Genomic DNA, 20,951 nt, shown 5'->3' with positions numbered 1-20,951 from the left:
GTTTGATTAATCTTAAGCATTGCACACAAAAAAGAAAAAAAAAGTAGCCTGCCAGTGTTACCCTTCACAAAGTTTCATAAATAACTCAACAGCATCATTTTGCAGCTTCTTAATAGAAGACTCAAGCCTCCCATCTCAGATAATAAATAATTAAGATACTGACGTGTTAAACCCAACTTGTATGCATAATGATGTCAGCTTGCATGGCATTCTAGAAGCATTATATAAAAAGATACATTTTTGTATTAAATTGCATATTTAGTATGAGGATATGTATCATGGCATCAAAAATACACTCAGCAGTTTTCTAATCATAGCCTCTAATCACAGTCTCACCCTTCAAAAAGCTGATCCTTTAAAAACAGCTTATATATAGTCACTAATCCACTAATTCATAGTTACTTGTCGTTCTGCCCAAAGTGAGCAATTGTGTCTGCCAGCTGAGAAACCTAATCAATAATTGAAGCTCCACAGTGGCTAATGCTTAGCTACTGCACCCCCTGGATAATTCTCTGAGTCGCACGCAACGTTTGAGATATCCTGACTAAGCTAAATTTTCACCAGGTCAGCCTGACATTCAAGGTCAGGTGAAATGGGGTAAAAGACAGAGCCTGGAGAATACTTGTTTTCAAAACAGAGCTTATCACCATGCTATTGCACCTTTCAATATCCATTCTTCCCATCCCCTGACACCAACTTCAATTTGTTCAGATAGTTGACTGAGATACCTTGAGCTCAGGAAGGAAGGACCCCAACCCTTGCCCCAGGAGATGCTAATCAAATTCCTTTTAGTGAGTGGTTGATCTAAATGTGGGCAGTATTTCAGACCTACCCAAGAAATAGGGGAAGTCTGCTTGGCAGAGCTTCCTTCCCCAAATGTGAAGGCAAAGCCCAGCTAAGAAAGCCTTTCCTGCTTCTTCCTGCTTTGATATGATGACTGAAAGTGTAACAGTTCTCTTGTGAATATGAATGAAACAACCAAGAGAATCACAGGGATGCCAGCCCTGAGAGTATCTAGACACTGAACAAAAGCCGGAAGCTGCCTAACCCCAGACTATTTAAGCCAAAGTTAAAATTTGTCAGTTCTTCCAAACACATTGCGTGGTGGCTATGTTAATATTCTAGTAGAACCAAGGGGTGGGGTATAATTATAAATCCAATATACTTTCAAAGGAGAATGTCAAATTCAAGAAAATTCTCTTCCTTTACATTCTATCAATAATTTAAAACCTAAGACTACTACATATTTTGACGATTTGCTGCTCATACAGTATTTATTTTTCCTGAAGTTTCTGATTGCTTTTGTTTTCAATTTGGGAAAATAAACATATGCCTTCTTCACCGTATGTCTAATATCTTCCAGATGCAAACTCCTTCTAAGAATGTAGTGCATTCTTTTCCTTGATATCTGTTAACTTCTATTCCAATTTGGACTGGTTTCTTAGTATTTGGACCGTGACTTTCTTGTGCAGCTTTGGTTTTTCCAGAATTTTTGAATTGCCCTTTTTTATAATGCCTGCCTTTATCTTATACTCAAGTTTTCCAGTCATTTTAACCATTCCATGGAGTACTTTTTCTGTCTTCTCCCAAAGCCCTCTGCCTTTCCTCTTTAGTTTTGATTGGTCTCTGCCTGATGTAGACTTGTTATTCTGTGACTTGACTGTTCAATAAGGTTGGATCAATTGCTTTTTGCTACCTTGACTCTTTGTCTCAATTAAATCCCTTATAGTGAGGTACCGTCTTAAGTAATGTCCTAGAAACAGGTGAACTGGAGATAAACTGTTTGGAACTTGATGACTTTTAAATAGTTTATTCTGCCTTACACTTGTTTGGTAGGTTAGTAGGGTCTACAATATTCAGTTTAAAATTATTTCCTCCAGAGGTTTCTTTTAAGACATTGCATTAATATCTTCTAGTATCAACTTTTGCTATTAAAAAGATTGGCATCACCTTGGTTATTATTTCTCTGTATGTGGCTGCTTTTTCTGGACAATTTTAAGATACTCTTTTATTCTTGTGTTCTGAAATTTTTATTCTTGGTAATCTGAAATCCAACAGTGCTATGCACATGTTTTAAATTATTTGTTCAGATTTGTATATGATGTGTAACAACATTCATTTCTGAGAAATTTTCTTTATTGTATTATATTATATTGATACCCTCTGCCTTTTCTTGTGTATTTTTCTTTTATTTTTGATTCTATATTTTGAGAGCGTTCATAAACATTATCTTCCAATTTTTTAACAGGAGTTCCCAATTTCTTCCAAGGCAATTTCTTCAGTTGTCATAGAGAAGAAGCCTCTTTTTTTTTTTTTTTTTTTTAAACCCAAAGCAAAGGCATTAGGCTGACATCAAGCCAAGGTGGGAGTGGGTTCTATATATATACACAAACCCTGTTAATATCCATTCTCAGCTCTCCATTCCCCATTCCCATCCTTGGTCTTCCCTGCTACATTTGAGTCTTACTGAGATTCTCCTGGCAATTCATCTATGACCTGAGCTGCAGCTTGCTTAACATTCATTCTAGTCTGCAGCTTCCTGCAGTCTGCTTCAGCATCCAAACCTGCATTTAACTTCCATAGTAGAATTTTGTGGGAGTTTCTTGTCCACCTGTGCCATCTTCCAAAAATTATTTTATTCCTTTTAATAGTTTTAATGGAATTTTAGAAAGGAGAAGTCTTGGTTCACTAGTATGTACATAAGTCAGTTTTACATTTTAAAAAATGATCCTGGAGGCAAGGGGTAGGGAGTATGTATTTTCAGCAGGCAGACCTAGAGGCATGGGCACCAGTGGGAGGCTAGTTCAGTAATCCAGGTAATAAATGATGGATATCTAATGTAATGGCCATGAAGGTATTCATAAAAAGTTAATTATTTAGATCTACAAAGGAGGGAGAATAGAATACAATTAGTGATTCACTGAATGAGTGACATGAAGAAGCAACCAGAATTCAGGATGACACTTAGGCCTCTGGCTCGAGCTACTATGTGGCTGATGACATCATTTCTTGACACAGGGAACATGAGTGAGTGTGTTTTGGTGGGATAGGTGGATGGTTCATTTTGGATCTGTGAACATGCATTACTTAAAGACAAATATTCTAAAATCAGTTGCATATGTAAATCAGAAGCTCAGGAGAAAGATCTGGGCAGAAAATGCAGATTTGGTAGCTATCAGCACATAACTGAAGCCGTGGGAATGGATATGATTGCTGTAACAGATCATGAATCAGCTCACCTGCAGAACCCTGAAGGCTACTGATACCGAAAAGCTAAGTAGAGGAAGAGGAGCTCACAAAGGCACATGAGAAGGAACAGAAAGAAGGACTTAGGATACTAACATCTCATTGTCCAAGAAAGAAAAAGAAAGATGTGAAAAATTCTAAGAAGATTCAGACAGAAACATATGAGAGAATCTAGGTGCTCTAATAGTCACCCAGCGCACCCCTGGCAATGCCCAGCTCTGGACCAGTCCAACCCTCATCCCTCATTTGGATCAGTCCAACGGTTTCCACTGGTCGCTCTGCGGCTAGTCCAGCAACTCTCATCTAGTCCTCATTCTGGGCAAATATGATCACTGTTTTTCTTCTCAAAATTCTTAGTGGATTGTTTCTGCCCTTTACTATAAGCCCGAACTCTTGAGTTGAAGCAAGGATCTCATTAATGTCAAACGCTGCTGAGAGGTCTGCTATCTCCTGAAGACACATCCTGGACCTTTCTCAGAAGGTGTTCATCTCCGAAAAACCTCATTCTAGGCTTCCCCTCCCAAACAAGCACTTCCTAACCAGCCAGTGTGTTTGCTTAAGTTACTGCTAATACACGGGTCCTGTGCCCACAGCGATGCCCTGTCCCATGAACCTTCATCATTCTCCCAATCCTCTGGCCCCCTTCGGCCTCCACTACTGATTCCTCTGCCTGAGCCCATCTTTGCCTCACTGTCCACATGGCTCCTCCACACACACTTCAGGTCTCCTCTCCACCATCACTTCCCAGGGAGGCCTTCCCTGTCCCCCCAGCCTCCATTAAGTTCACTTGACTCTCATATGACCCCCTCTTCATCCTTCATGGCACTATTCATAATTTTTAACTCTAGAGTTACCATTTTTAAATTTGCTCATAGGGGAGGAACTGTTTCTATTTTGTTCACTGCTTTGACTAAGTAGAGATTCTGCTACACAATATCGAAGAAGTGATTGAATAAATGGAATTCTCTGCCCTGATTCTGTTCTCTGTCTCCCAGATTTGAAAGGCCTTTCTCCATTTTCTTCACTCCACTTCATACACCATTTGTCTGACAAACATTTTCTCACCCAAAATGACAGATTGCCTTAGAAACCTCTCCTGACAGGTTGACCTCTTATGCTCAAACAAAATTGATAACTTTCTCACATGGGCCTCCACCGTACCTGACACATGCTTCTATCACAGCACTCACAGGTTTTTAGTTCACTTCGTCTATGTGTCACACTTGACCACAAGTCACCTAAAGTTACAGATCATATCTTATTTTTGGTTCTCCAGCAACTACTCCATTCAACAATTGTAAATGAATGAATGAACAAAAATAGAACATAATTAATATTTTTGGTGGCCCCAAAGCATCATTTCGAACATTAACTGTAATACATTTGTAAGATACTTAATCAGCTTAATTCTTTAATCAATAGATTTCCAACAGTATAAAACCAATGCATTTCACCTTTCAGACCTGTTGTGGTCTTCTTGCCTGTGTAAGAAACAGCTTGACTCTTAACTTCTTATGTTTTATGCAGTTTTTTGTATCTTCTCTTTTCCCACCAGGACTAAGTTACCGATTCTTACTAATTCAGTTTTCTGGTTAGTAATTTTCTCTACCGTTTCTCACCTCCTATGTTCCGAGAAATCCATAGATAATCAAGCTTAACAAATCCAAGCATTTTGAAAAAAGTAAGTGTAAACAGACTTTAAGTGAGGATTTGAGCTCCTCTCTCAGAACTGTGGAGCTGAAGCTGTGGTTCTAGGCGTTGGTACAGAATCTGGTAGTTCAGAGGCTTGTGTTTTCGCTCCCTGTTCTCGGGTAGGTCAGGTAGCATAACGAAGGCTTGCTGAAGTCCATTTCCTTTTCATAATATGCAAAATATATTGTGATCCTAGTTTCTTGGCTCAGTTACTGTTATGGTAATGCAATGGTTAATGCATTGTCTGTGGGTATGTCGAGAAATTAATGAAATCCTCCCATATTATGATCTCTTCTGAGCATGGCTTCTGCCACTCTTCTAGCTCAGTGATATAATCCAAATTCCATCCCTACCCTCCACTGTCACCACCACCACCACCACCACGATGCCAGAGCCATTGCCTCTATATTGTTTTCAGATTGAAAGATTGTTTTGACCAGTGTCCCTACCGCATTACCTTTTTTAAAAAATGTAACTGTTTACTGCTCCTTCTTATTTTTTCTATTTGTTCCCCTATCCTCCTCACCAACCCTACCACAATTCTCTGATTATAAATTAGGGCTGAACTGAAATTTCCTAGAGTTGTAAATATTACATGGAAACCTGGACAGCCCAGCTGTTATGTATCTTCTGTCGAGCACCATTCCAGGATTTTGTTCAATTTGAGTAACTATTTCTTAGTAAGTGCTTATGCCTAGTAGTTCTTTTGCTATGAGAATTGACTATATACATCAATATCATATATAGAGTCAAGAAAAATGACATTTTCTATTTCACCAACTTTATAAAAGAAGAGTAACAATACCACCTTCTCAATAAACCATTTCTTTGTCCTCAGTGGACATACTTTTTCTTGCTTTGAATCCTTGCATGACAGCACTTCATTAAGACATGACTAGATAATTCTTACAATTTCTTATTTTGTATCATTTGGACATTTATTTTATCCTCTTGTCTAGAGAGATGAAAAGCAATCTGAAGTCAGGCACTCTGACTTACTCATCTTTCTATTACCTGCAGAACCCAGAGGAGTGAAGTAACAGGCACTTAATAATTATTTGAAGAGTTGAACAAAAGCACTCGACGCTCATAAATGCATAAAGTTACTTTATTTTAAGTATACATTTAATTTTGAAAAATATAAATGCTAAAATATCTCATCTTCTTCATCTCTTAATTCCATAAAAGTCACAATAGAAAGCTTCATAAAACTGTAAAATACTATAATGTTATAGGAATTTTAGGTTTTATATTGGAAAAAAATTATTAGTAATATATTGAAATGTTTTCTGTTCTTTATCATTTTGTTCCACCATGTTGATCTACTTCATTTAAAATAAAAAGATGCATCATTTCTCCAAAGTTAATAAAGACTTAAGAGAATAAAAATAAGATTATCTGAAAGTGCGTATTGATTCTGAAAAGTAATGTGTACGGATATGTACCGGCCATGAAAATGGCTAAAAAGAGGCAACTATTCATTCTTTTCACATTGTAGGGCTGGGACAAAGTTACTTCTGGCTCTAAAATTTTCACTGGATGACTTTAGCCCTGAGTTGCAATATTTGCCTAAGAAACAGAATTCAGGATTTTTGCATGTACCCATAGAGCACAAAGAAATGAGCCGAGAAATAGAACGTATCCAAATTTCTGGTCAAAACACAACTTGACTGGTTAGCATATATCCCAAAACTTTTTTGTTTTATTTCAGGCTGCAATGAAGCTCAATGAAATCATTATCTGAAAACTCCCAAGGCCCAAGCAAAATATCCTCTGGTTGTGTTCAGCCACTTGGTGCTCTGAGCTTCACGCTCATGCTGTGAAGAGTGGATGGGAAATATCACAGAATAAATAAGAAAATCTCAAGTTCTGCACCAAAATCATTAAGTGGTATGAAAAGGATTGAAGAAAGCTTTGTCCCATCCCTGAACAATGTCAACCTCTGTAATACAACTTAAATCGTTTTGTTTTGCTTTTTTAAAGATAGTCAGCAGTCAATACATTTCAAGTACTTAACACAGTTTTAAAAAAAGAACCAAAAACTTGGAAGACAATCATTCTCTGTATCAAACACCGATATATAGCTGATAAAAGATTTACTCTGTGTGTGTTGGTGCATGTGCATAAAATATATACAAACTAAATTTCTGGTGGCAGACGATTCTTTTTCTCCCCCCCAACACCCTGCCCCAGTTCTTTGAGGTGGTGGGGGCTGATTAGAAAAGGTGCTGTCTTCCCACTTCTCTGACTTCCTCCATCTCCCCACCCAACTCCACGGATTGACCAGAAGAAGAGGCAAGAAAACTACCAAGTATGGCACACAAAATAATCAGTATTCGAAGTCGGTAGTGGTTTTGCACAGTAAAGAAGACTGACTTTTATCAAGGAAAAGTGTCTCCAAGAGATTTTCTTTCAAATGCAAAACCACAGGCCTTTATGCTCTGATAAAGCAGACCCTTGACCTGGTGATCCTTTTCCTTCCAACAGTAAGTCTGTACAACCACAGGGTTCTGGTTAACAACTCTGAGTGTATACTTAGTCCTTTACTTCTAACAACTTGCATCTTTTATCTCCGTATTTCCATCAAGGAGAAACACTTTGTAAAAAAAAAATTACTGTTGTATTCTGTGTCCAGTTTACATAGAAACAAAACCACCCCAAAAATCTGATTAGTTCTTCAACAATGAGTGAATTCAGTTAAAATACAGATAATTCGGTGGCTCTGTATGGACCTCGGGGTTTGTTTGTTTGGTAACTACTTGTGTTCCTCTGAAAGTAAATGATTTTTAAAATACTTTCCTGGGTCCCAAAATATTGAAAAGGTTTGCTACTAACAGTTCCTTTTAGCAAATATAAGGTACTACTCTGCATTCATATCATGAATATCAACCTTTTGTCACAGAATATGGCTAGTAAATGAAGGTGCAGATAGCTTTCAGATGTACTCAAAGGTTGAAATACTGAGTTAAGTTGCTTTAGGAATTCTTCAAAAGGAACATGGGGGCATGAATCCTCAAATACTTGATTCATGATCAGAAAAATAAATTTTTACATCTGGAGCTTTTATGAAGTGAACAAAAGTGTCTTTAATTTAACAAGAACATAGGTTAGGCTAAACTTATTATTCATGGTTTTAAAATATTTTATTGATGATTCCATCAGTAAAGGAAAAGGAGAAGATTCTTATAGAGTTTTATATTAAGGTAATGAAAAACTAGGTAATAGAGAGGAATCATTTTAATGCAATCATGATGACAAAATTTGGCATGTGAGGTTTTAACAAATACCATTTAATTTGCCACTTTCATTTTAGGGAAAAAAATTGTAGGCCATTTATGTCTAATTTGTATAAAATTCAAAGTTTTCAGATTACTAGATACTATAAAAGTAATAGCTAATTTAGAATAACAAAACTTTCGTCATCAAAATTTCAGCAGAACAGAATTATAATTTAATTAGGATGAGTGGGAGTCAATATGTGCACATTATGAAACCAAAATAAGTGGTTTCATTCTGCTTCTAGTACTCATCAACTTGTCTTAGTTAAGATATATCACAAATATGGTTATAGGAATCCAAAATTATGGATTCAGCATTTAAAAATGCTGTTTTTAATGCAGATTCATAATTCACAGTGCAGCCTACTAAAACATTACATTTAGATAACATGCTAAATTTGGTTAATAAGGATATAATTTTCTTTTTTTCTAATTTTCAATATGGGGTACTTTGAAATACACATATACACGTATGTATAGGCCTATATATTCTAAATGTCCCAATCATAAAGAATAATTGCCGTTCAATCTTAAAAACAAGTGTGAATATAGTTGAGGTATACATACATACCTCCGCAGATCTATCGGCACTCCCATACTTTATAAATGTGTAAGTGGTCTATTAATAGTCCTACGGATTTTGTATTGTAAGTAAGGGTTATTGTATCAGTGATGGTGACAGCTAACTGGGTAATAAAATATATTTACCCTCATTTGCATAATGTCCCCTGGACCTCTGATGGATTTTTTCATACGTGGTTTGGGTTTTACAGAAGCTGACACAGGAGGCTAGGTAACTTTGCCCTTTGTCTACCATCACTCTGTCTCTTTCTAACTTTGCACATATGTGCACCAGCCACACACAGAGTACATACACAAACACACAAACATTTCAAAATGAAAAAAACACCTAACAATACTGCACAGGACGTCAACATGGTAATACAATCAGTGTCTGTGCCCGGATACTACAATTATCAAAACATCAGTTATTCCCAACACACAGGAGCTTCCCCCTCCTCCCCACTCTCCTTCACAGAACAGCTAAATTTCTTTTGAAGAAAGGGAAAAATGGATGCTTAGAAACATGGTGTTTTTAGTCCGATCTAGCCCTCTGGCTTACCCTAGAGATGGTATATCTGTGTGTGTTTGTGTGTGTGCGTGTTTATGTAAAAATCACATTATATACAATACAATTTTTACAGAAAGCCTGGCAGCTACAAATAAGAGGTAGAACTACTCAAAACTATGTTTCCTGCTGCAGGAAAAAATTCATTTTCTTTACAGTAATTAAAAAAAAGTTTAAAAAATTGACAAAAAATAAGTTGCAGGTTAGGCCCCATAATTTAAACAACAAAATCTAGGAAGAAAAATATTCTTCGATGTACTCAACAGATAAGTTCATTAAAGGGTTAAAAAAAGTTGCATAGGAAAAAAGGGACATTCCAACACTTGCTACAGTGGTGGCAATAGTTTCTCTACAGGGAGCAAAGTACCTTTAGTTTTTCTTCTTGTGATAACTCTTAAGATTCGGGTTGACAAGCAAGAGCAAGTTCGAATAGCAGCACTTTTTCCAGTCCCGGAGGGCGCTGTAAGCCAGGAGGGACCCTGTCTGGAGGTCAAGCTTTGTTCGACCAGACAGAAAGACAAGCCAGTAAGCACAGCTCCAAAGCACAAGTTGGAAGTTCCTTCAATATTTTAATATAAGGTGTTAAAAAATCCTTAATACTTTTCCTCTCTGCTTAAATAAAGGAAAAGGACAGGGTCTGTGCGTGTCTTGAGTGACAGAGGCATCTGGTTGTCAGAGGACACATCTGAAGGTATAAGAGCGAAAATGGGACACTTCAGATGCTGTGGGTAAGGAACGGTGCACTATTGTCTTTCCCTATGCAAGAGAGAAGCAGAGAGAGCGTTGCATTATTTGGCCAGTGGCCAAAACCCGAAACGAAACAAAAATTTAAAAAATAAACCACCAGATAGAAAACAAGAACACAAACAACAAAAACTGTCAGTTTTAGGAAAGACAAACAGGTTACAATGTAGTTTCTGTTCCCTTGCTCCTCCAGAAATAATCATTGTCTTCAGGCTCAAGTTCTAGTCTAATATGAGGCACAATTTTTACTGGAGTTCTAGGAGGACTAGAGAAAAAGACAAAAAGAAAAAAGAAAGGAAACAGTAAATCAGAATTCCTTTATCATCTGTCAAATGTTTACGCATTATACAAAAGTCAAGTGGGTCCTTCTTTGCTCTCTTTAAATACTTATCTCCTTTTTCTGTATTAAAAACAAACATTTAAAAATGGGATGAAAGTACCAAACAGAGTTAAGAAATTCAGGCAAAAATTTCATAAGCTCTCAAACCTAGATTAGACAAAAAAAAATCAAGGAGAAGGACTGAGGGGAGAGGGGTGCGGTGACACTGTCAGAGACAAGAGGCCTGACATGAAGAAAGTATTCAGAGATTTCACGGTTTTGAAAATCAAGGAGGATCTGAAATCTCCAGAGCTGTATTAAGAGGGGAGAAAACTACTGGAGGAGCGCTTCCAGGAAATGTCAGCTACCCTTGAATCAGAGGCGGTACTGATGGGACAGGAGCTAACTCTGATCCTGGGCTTTACCTTGATGATGCTGAAAGATTCCATTATTAAGAGTAAGCTGAGCAGGTCCCTTAGAATGCTTTCTACAAGTAGAAGCTGGGATGAGGTTGGGTGACTGGGTAATTTATTTAAGATAAATTGCAGAGAGGGTGGAGAACAGGGCGTTCGGCCAATAACACGCCGTTGACGCCATTTCTGTGGGGCAATCGTCCCGCAGAACCACGTGAAATAGCAGGCTGTCCTTTACCTTGGCATACCCAGTGACTGAAGAAAAGGAATTTTATCAGCATGATGTGTGGCGTTCAAGGAATGTTGGTGATCTTTCTTCTGGAAAGAAAAAGAATTCTTTTAAAAATCATAAATAGTAGTCATTGGTAAAGTACAGCATTAGAGTCAAAATTTTTAAAGTTTTCACAAAAATGGATGCATCTTTCACCATCAGAAAGGGTAAGAAAGACAAGTTTAGACAATTTCAATTAACACTGTATCAAGCTCAGAATCTAAGCAGTGTGATAAAGCCAAAATCACTCCGTTTCCTTTATTCTGGGCTTTCTGGAATGGGCCACTGCTGTTCTCGTCAGTGAGGAGGCAGCAAGGAACTCATTCTGAGAGAGAGCACCTACTCAGTGACTAAGGCTTGCCCTCAGATTTCCCGCGTTCACAATTTTGTCCTGCTGCTATTTGTTGCGGGGGTAAAAAAAGATTCTGAGGAACGAACTTCTACTGCAACTTTATCAATTTTGTTCATAGACTAATATGATAGTAGAAAATTCTGATTTTACAATGCTCATGGGTATTTTGCTTGAGTAAATTTCTATCCTCACATCCACTACTTCCCGTGTATCCTTTTAAAGGGTTTTGAGAAAACAAAGAACATCTAGCACTAAATAATCAATTTGCCAGATTTTTCCCAGGAGACTCAAATTCCAGATGATATTTTTGTTTGTTTGTTTGTTTGTTTGTTTTTTAAGCAGTCTTTAAACTGTACTTAGAAGAGCTGGGCCAGGTTATGATGCCAACGGAAGACATACATGCTGCATTCCTTTCACAGTCTCTTTTTGCTATCTAATGTTCCAGAGATGAAAAATGAAATCAGACAATGGTTTGGGGAGCTTGAATTTAAAAAGAAAATAAGAAAGTAGCCTCAGTTACAAGTTACAGGTTACAGGTTGGACACCAAAAGTGAGATGGCTTTAATTCTTTGCTCTTTAAGCCAGTGTGGTAGCCAGCCTCCAAGACGGTCCACCAAGTGCCCTGCCTTCTGGTAATCATGTCCTATATGCATCCTTCCCACGCTGTACCAGGGTAGGTTTGTGTGACCAATAGAATATGGCAGAGGTGATGGTATATCACTTCTGAGATTTGGTTACCAAACACTGCAGTTTCTGTCTTGGTTTCCATCTCTGCAGTGATTTGCAGGCGTGTCATGGGCAGCCCTCGGAGATGCCTGGGAGCCAAGGTACTAAAACCTCCTGCCAACTGCCTTGTGATTGAGCTTGGAAGCACATCCCCAGCTCCGGTCAAGTCTTCGGATTCAGTCCCAGCTAAGAGCTCAACTGCAATCTCACAAGAGACCTTGAGCCAGAATCACTCAAATCTGTGGCTCCAAAATTTCCTGAATGTTAGGAATTGTGTGAGAAAATACATGTTTGTTGTTTAAAGCTGTTGTTTTGTGGTAATTTGTTACACACCAACAGATAAGGAATATGTCCATTTTTCATAAATAGTTATTCATTTTGGTAATCTCTTATTTTTTTTTTTAATAGAGGTACAGGGGATTGAACCCAGGACCTTGTGTGTGCTAAACACATGCTCTACCACTGAGCTGTACCGCTCACCCTCAGTAACCTCTTACTGAAGCTGAAATGGCACTGTCAAATAAAAACACAAGTGCTTCAGCCGTCCTTTCCTACAACAGATCAGTATACCCCGACATGCATCTGGAGCTAAGAGAATACATTTTCTTCAAATGAGAGCTCAAAGTGAAAACAGTTTGGAGCAGCTGCTCCTTGCTACTGGAAAAGCTTGCGATGTTCACTAATGTTACCACAGAGGAATTTCCCCCCTTTTCAAGTGGACTGCTAACTCAATTGCAAGAGAAAAGATGACATGTCAAAAACCATTTCACCTTAGCCACCCGGCCCATGACCCCAGAAAGACCAGTGCAATTACAAAGATGATTTCAAAATAGCAGAAGGGGAACGAAGCAACTTGGAAGAAAATGCAACTATATTGTAAGCTATACCTAAAAAGTGGTGTTAATATTTTAAGATTGCCAATTTAATTGAAGATAACAATTATTCCAAGTTCCTGGTATTTACAATCGATTCACTGATCACTGAGACCCAGGATGCAATTTCTTTTTTGAGCTGATTTGGTCACTGGTAGAAGCCTAAGGAAGACAAACAGTAACAGACAGTGATGTGGAACTAGAAGCAATGCTGAATACCGGGGGGTGGGGGGAAGGCAGGTCAATTACAGACATGGTTATGAGCTTAGCATTTGAAAGAAACAGATGGTAACTTGCACAACCAAACAAGAACTTAAATAGTTACGAATAAAAGGAGAAGGTAAAGGGTGAAGCTCAAGGAATGTAAAAATGAAGTTTCATAAAATTGTGAATCTTCACATAGGAAAAAAAAAAAAGAAAGAAAATAGAGGGAAAGTTAACGCAGATGATAGTCCTCCTTTTTTTTTCTGCAAGTGCAAATTGTATTCAAGCCGGCATGCAAGACGTTAGCTCTACTCACTGTCAGAAGGTTTGCTATCACTTAGGAAAGGCTGCTGTTCCATGATGTCCATTGGAATTTTAATACTTGGAACTTTTTCTGAGTATGGGCAGTCAGACTGTGAAAGAAATTTACAACAGTTTTTAGAAAGTTTTTACGAAACAGACCTCCTTACCTCCCAGTATGGATTAAACCTATCACATTATCATTGACAAAGTCTTAGATCTACTCCATTTCTCCTTTGCTGACTTTTCAAATTCTACACCATCTTCCCCTCACATTTGTTTTCCTCTCTTCTAAGTGAAGGGGATTAGGTCAGTTAAAACAAGAACCACACCAAATGGAGATCGCTACAAACTAAAACAATTGTGAAGCTTTCCATAAACTGGATGCTCAATCAAATATTTCTGGGTTAGTTTGTATGTGTAAAGCAAATAATCTCAGCGGGAAAGATTACACCTAGGAGACTTCCTAAACTATAATATGGCCTTGAAACTTTGGTTTCATTTATGTTTTGTGATTCCATCTCCAGAAAAGGATGACTTATCTTTACTTCCAAGATAGGTAGAAGACTTCTAACATCCCCTCCCCAAGAGCACTTTACATAGACTTAAACCTCCCTTCCTTGCTTTAATATTCTAACAAAAACTATTTTGTATTTAAAGACCCATTTCAACTTCCTTATAACAAAGATATTGAAAACTTAGCAAAACATGAGAAAATAAAATCAAAAGGGAGGTGCCTATGATAGTCAGATAAGTGGAGAAGGATCATAACCAGAATAAAGTGATAAAACCAGGCAGGTAATCATGAAATTTCTTGAAGAACAGGCCACCTACACCAAAACTGTACCAGATTTTCACAGGATTCCCATGTTACTGTCTTTTTTTTTTTTTTTAGAATTTATTATATTGAATCCATATCTACGTTTGGACTGAAAAGATCAAATTCATCTCCTAACTGAAAGTACCAAGGAGATGAACTTTAGTTGAAAGAGAAACAAGGGGGGGGTCGAAGAAAATAAGAAAAAAAAATCTTAAAAAGCTTACTACACACATTGAAAAGTCCTTCATGATGAATCTAAACAGGCTAATGAGCCACAATATTTTTTTAAAGGATTAAGATACTAGACTCCAATTGACCAAAAAAAAAAAAAAAAAAAAAGATGAAGATGTCAGGGGCATCTACCTTTATGAGACTGTCAAGGACAAGCTTTACCACAGTATTTCAAAGTTTCCCCAGGTAACAGCATTTACAGATGAACAGATCAGCAGCCAATCCTTAATCATAGCCTACTGGGCAGGTTCAAAAATGACTGAGTGGCTCAAAATCTTGGCAAGCTATCATTTTCACCAATTCTAATTGGTGAAATCAATTAATTAATCAATTAATCAGTTAATCAATTCACAAATATTAAAGTTGTAACTCCCATCCTCTGGCATGACTCCCTCTCTATCCATGGACCCCACACCACACGATGGCCAGATGAACAACAGGAGGGCCACCTTTCAAATGGAGAGTCCCAAATAATGAACTCAACACAAAGAACTTGTGACACAGATATAGTCTAAACTGCTGGGTTGGAACACAGTCCTGTTTCTTTGCTTTGGTGGGGATGGGAGAAGAGAAAGAAGAAAAGAATAGAAACAAATCTCACACATTATCTTCGAGAAACCTGTTGGAAATACGGAGTTGAGAGTGATAAATATTAGTGAAAGAACAGCACAGTTTAAATATGATTTGTTGAAAATCAAATGTAAGAATTAGATAGAAGCCCTTCTCAGGATCTCATTTGATCCCTTTTGACACTAGAGAGCACTAAATTTAAAACATTCTTAAAAGTGGGTATTTTATTTTTTATCTTAAAAACCGTTAGAGAAGAAGATTCCATAATATTACTTCATACATTCATGTCTAATAAATTTTAAGTCTGATGCTCACGCACATAAACTGAGGTATTTGTTTTGAAAATTCAAGATGAAATACCACTTTAATTATTTCAATATATCAGGCAATCTTTTTTCTCTTGAGTTAGCCTAGAAGTTTATTTTAAATTTTCATTTCTATTCAATGTGTAAATGTATTGTTCTTTTTCATACTGCATCTTAATCTGTTCTGCAGTTTAAACACATTCTCTCTTTTTCTGTCATCACTGGAAACAGAAAATCTATATACCTGTTCTCACTGAGGATGGATGATGACAGTCACAAAAGCTCCCTTGGACTCTTTTTCTCTTTAGCTAAATGTGCCTCGTATATTTAGCCTTTTCTTATTGGATCAGTTTATCTGAAATCCAATTCTGTAAGTTGCCTTCCTTCACTGTACTATTTCCAAGTTCTCCAAAAATAATACAATCAGACAGCCTGAGCAATTGGAAAGAACCAGAAAGGCTTGGACAGGAGTTTGGCCTTTGCCAATATGTCTGCGCACACTTAGAAAGATAACTTAGCATTTCTCAGTCTGAATTTCCTCATCAGCGTGATAGGAACAAAAGTATCTACTATAAAGAGCTGTTCTGGCACTCAAGGACAAGGTATGCATGATTAATCAAAATGATCAAGTACAGAGCAGACACCAAAAATTAACCAGACTCCCATGTGAGGATGAGATACTGGGGATTCCATTAGAAGGGGATGCTACACTGTGTAAAATCCAGAGCAAATATTCACATAGGAAGTGTCATTTTGGTAGTGCTTTCAAAAGGCTACTGAGGTAAGCTTTTGGTATGTGTGTATGTATGCATGTGTGTGCACATGTGCACGTGTGTGTGTTAAAGAAAAGCAAATCCCACGTTTTCTCCTAGCACTGATGACGGACCCTTATTGAAATACCAAGATTTGGAAATGGTTTCCTAAAGAAAAAATGGACATTTTATTTCTCCCCTTAGTCATACAATTGCAAGAGGATCATCTAAACTATGACACTGACTACTGCAATTACGTAAAAAGACCCCAAATTCCCAACTTCCTTTCCTTTTTATTGAAGGGCTACAGAGAAATGATCTGAAATCATGTCAAAGTCCAATGCGAGGATAAGCACAGTAACAGAGAACTTTGGTCGAGAGCCCACTCAAATGGACACACTGATTGTGAGAGGTGAGGTCGCCAGCATTTGGCCATATTAGGCTTAAAATTACATAAAACTGAGTTATCACCTCAAATTTAAATCCCAGATTATCAAGAATAAAGCAAATACATTTTGTAGCACTACAAAGCAAACCTCCTTTTTATGAAGTCTGAGATTGAAATTTTTTAGACATGGTGGGCTTTTTTTTAAAAGTCATTATTTCATTATTAGTGTATTAACAGTAACAGAAAGACTAGAAAAAAACAAAGAAAAGAAAAGAAAGGGCAAAGGAAGGTGGAAAGTGACAAGTGGGACGAGATGACAGGTAAACATGCTTGGAACTCAGTCATACATCTCACATAAGGGATTAAAAAATACATTTTTCACATTTGTTTAACTAACTTTGGAATTTTACTTCGGAATTTTAAAAAGCTCCTTACATCGTCATTGTCACTGTCCAGACTTCCTTTCTTCTTTTTCTTTTTCTTCTCGTCCTCCTTCTTTTTCTTATCCTTTTCTGGAATGACATCATCGAGGAAGCTGAGGTCGTGCTGGGAGAAGAGGTAGTCCATGCCTTTTCTGACAGCTACAAGTGCCAAGATCTGGAAAGATAAATATAAAACGTGTGAAAGAATGCATGTCGGAGACGTCACAGCGAGTATCAGAACTGCCCTAGCAGAGGCAGTAGAAGCCTGTTTTGTACAAAGCTAGAGTACGACAGAATGCACCTCGCTTGCATGAACTTCCATGAAGTGGACCAGAAACATTTTCTTCAAGAGGAAACTGGGTTCATAGAAGTTTTACATGGAACGCACTTTTGTTCACTAATTTCAGTTGTATGATCCTTTCACTTAGAATTCCTAGGTGAAAGGGTTATTTTTTAAACCATTTTCTTCCATGTCAGATTTTTAGTAAAATAACTAAAAGTTTAAAGGGAAAAAACAGCCTGTAAATGATTTCTAATTATTCAAAATTAAAACATTATATGGGTTTTTGAAAGTCAAGAACATCCATACAACACACGGTACACCGAGACATCTTCAAAGTATTGATAACGAGGGAGGACCTGAGTATGCATAGACCATTTCATCTACTGGGGCAACTTCAACACTTACCCTGCATCAGATGCTGCGCTAAACTCTTAGGCAATATTTTCTCATTTATTCCCACAACAAACTCAAGGGTTAGATGTTAGTATCTCTACCTTACAGCTGAGGAAACTGAAGCTTAAAGACTTAAGTATGTTATCCAAGATGATGAAGCCAGATAAAGGAAGGATACAAAGGGTCCGAGCTTTCCAACTCTAACCCAGAGCTCTTAAACTCTGTATCTCTGAGTTTATGAATTGCTCTTGAAGGTGTATTAAAGATGTCTTCGCTCAACAGTAAATTAGCATGCGGTAGGACACGGAAGCCCTGGCCCTGCGCACGGCAAGCAGTTGTCTTTATCCATGTCATGCTCTTTACGTCAGCTTCTTCATCTCTCTGAGAAATTAATAACATTCTGCACTACTGATATTACACAACTGCTTTGTGATCAAATAAAAGCTCTGAAAGATGAAAAATACCTTATAAAGGTAAAATATTTTTATCATTATTTAGCACAGGCAGTAAGTGATTTACTGGATACATTTCAGATTTATCTGGGTCTAATGCTGCTTTTCCTGGCTTCAGCAAAACTCACAGGCAGATGATACTAATAAGCAAATGGAAGCCTTTTCTTATCCTCAGTGTGCTTTCCAGTAAGTTAAGATTTTTTTTTGAAAAGATATAAGGGATCATGAAAAATAAGAATCTGACTCTACAAATAACACTAATATTTCACACCATTTTCCTCTGCTTTCCTGGAGGAAAAACCATTACAAGTAACCAATATACATAAAACGAAATAATAATTCTAGCTAAGAGGAAGAAGATTTTTATTAAAAAAAATATGGTTTGTATATGAAAATTTTGTTTCCAAAGCTACAGGGGAGACAGAGCCAGACCTGAGGCCGACTTTGTGTCAAGCATATGCAGGTGTATTTTCTCGCAAAAAGTGTAAAGCTATGGTCAAGTGTAAAACTCAATGATGAAGCCAAATACAGAGCTAGCATTTCCTTTTGCCCTTCTTTCTCTTGTGAGTATTCAGAGTGGAATGTTAGTCGTTTCACCTTGCTCCTCAACATATCATGGCAGGGAGAGAGAGTCCAGACTCAAACTTAGCATGATACAAACTAGGAGAATTTCCAAAACTGAACTTCTCTCTCCGTTTCTTCTAATTCATTGGTTGATCTCTCGTGAACCTCTACGCTGGTCCTCTGCTCTTTGGCCTGAAATGCGCTGGAGTCTGTTAGCCAAGTTGATCCCAGTGTACAGCAGTATTTTAAAAATAGCTAACGTCATGTGCACTTGTGTCTACTGCGTGTCAGGCACTGGGCTCTCCACTCTATATTCACTATTGATGCTCAGAATAAAAACAAAGATACCTCCCTCGTTTTGCTGATGAGTTAAATGGGGTGCTTGGGGAGGTTCACTGATCAGCACGAACCAGAGCCAGGATCTGAACTCAGCTGTCTGACTCCAAGGTCCAGCCGAGGCAAACACAGCCATGGGAACCTTAAATTACAGCTGACCCAAGTGGTTAGGTCAAAGCTGGAAAATAACTGGAACTACTTGTGAAAGACACATGTGTCGTCAACATCCCCATAACTACACGACACGGGTGTGACCTCATGGGTAGGTGCAATTAAAATAACCCCTACCATGACCGGAAAAATGATAGCAGCCACAGTCGACTTGAGGATCCAGAGCAGGGCGAGACACAACACCTGCAGGAAAGTGAACAGGTGGACTCTGCGCAGCGGCACGTGGCGCAGGTAGATGAAGTCTGGCTGATGCTTCAGGGGCATCAGAAGCAGCTTGAGACGATCCATGAACTGGGGAGGAAAGGGGAGCAGAGCACAAGTACATTACTTCAAGAGCTGATGCACCAAGTCACTTCTTTAGTCTAATGAACCACTGGTGATTTGTCATCCAGCATTCAGGCAAGTGGTGCCCCTTTTAGAGGGCACTGGGCGGGGAGTCAGAAATACAGTCTAACACAGTAAGACATAGCACAAGTCTTCCAACTTCTGTTACTACTTTGGCAGGAATGCTATGCAGTTATATGAGATAAAGTGGCCACTGAAGAATAAGGTCTCAGCTAGTAATGAGATGCTGAAGGAAGACATCTGACTCATGTGTCTAACTGGGCCTCGATTGCCTTATCTAGAAGAAGAGGAGATATGATGTATCATTTATATTTCAAGGATGTTTCAAAGGAAGCATCTGACTTGAAAATGGGAACGCACTGGTATTTTCATAAATTCCACATTATTTATCTATGGCATAACTCAACAAATACATTCAGCGATGAATTACCATTTCTTTTCCAAGAAAAGCCACATGAACATTGCAGTGAGTTTCAGAGTGTCAACAACTAGATACCTGAATCTAGGAGAGGCTATTGCACCATCATCTATAAACAGATACTGGAATGACTGTCAAGCACCTACGTGCCAGGTACTGTGCTTCAAAGAGTAACTGCGGGCTTTATATCAATGATGCTGATAAGGATGATACTTAAGTACTTATCAGAAGACCCTTCAGATGGAAGATGCTCAGTAAACAGCTGTTGAATTGAATAATTACATAGTAAGGACTCTAAATAATATCTCTACTTTCCTTCTGAAGAGAAGGGAGAAAAGGAAAAGTAACTAGACTGCCAGTGGCTGTCTTCTCTGGAGTGACTTCCTGTCTAACAAGTTTCCCTTCTCCCTCCAGAACTCCTGGTAGGAGCACTCCCATTTATAGAGACTAGGGTAACAATTATTTTTGCTAAATCACATCTTGCCAGAAAGATCTAAAAGAGGGAGAGTCAAGAGAAAAGTGAAGAGAAAAGGTGACAGGGCGACACCACTGCGGAATTTAAGAAATCCACTAGCTGTCCCTTCGGCAAGGGAGTTTTTTCCCCTCATTATTACGAAACCATTGATTTTTTTCCTTTATTTTAACAAATGTGTACTGACCTCCAACCATCATTTACCCACCTACAACATACAAAATCAACCTTCTGTTCTAGACTGACTTATAAAACAAAAATAAGAACTATTAGTTTGGGGGCCATATTTGTTTCATATTTTTCCATTTAAAGAAATAAAGAATATTTACAATCTCAGGTTAAAAATAAAATATTTTTACACTTATACTTCCCCAAAGTTTCATGGGCACAAATAAACCCATATTCACATTCATCTAGTCCAATCTATGAAGAACCACCTTGTATTTTATAATAAACATCCAAGTGATGAAGCACTCAACTCAA

General features: G+C 37.9%; 1 protein-coding gene across 7 annotated transcripts in view; it reads right to left on the bottom strand.

Moving 5' to 3' along the window:
* Positions 1 to 6,030: 6,030 nt before the first annotated feature.
* SLC4A4 (solute carrier family 4 member 4) overlaps positions 6,031 to 20,951 on the bottom strand; it is a 314,923-nt gene continuing 300,002 nt past the window's right edge. For 6 of the 7 annotated variants that reach the window (XM_074344725.1, XM_074344736.1, XM_045506140.2 and 3 more), the window contains 5 exons: positions 19,351 to 19,524; positions 17,048 to 17,209; positions 13,563 to 13,659; positions 11,060 to 11,139; positions 6,031 to 10,354 (listed from right to left, as the gene is read on the bottom strand). In XM_074344725.1, coding sequence (XP_074200826.1) covers positions 11,096 to 11,139; positions 13,563 to 13,659; positions 17,048 to 17,209; positions 19,351 to 19,524 — 477 coding nt within the window. In that variant the 3' untranslated portion in view covers positions 6,031 to 10,354; positions 11,060 to 11,095. The remainder of the gene's footprint in view (positions 10,355 to 11,059; positions 11,140 to 13,562; positions 13,660 to 17,047; positions 17,210 to 19,350; positions 19,525 to 20,951) is intronic. The other variant, XM_045506141.2, reaches the window with a different exon arrangement.

The sequence above is a fragment of the Camelus bactrianus genome, chromosome 2 (assembly GCF_048773025.1).
Source record: "Camelus bactrianus isolate YW-2024 breed Bactrian camel chromosome 2, ASM4877302v1, whole genome shotgun sequence".
NCBI lineage: Eukaryota > Metazoa > Chordata > Mammalia > Artiodactyla > Camelidae > Camelus > Camelus bactrianus.
Note: the sequence above shows the minus strand (reverse complement) of the source record. Positions and strands in the feature narration are given on the sequence as shown.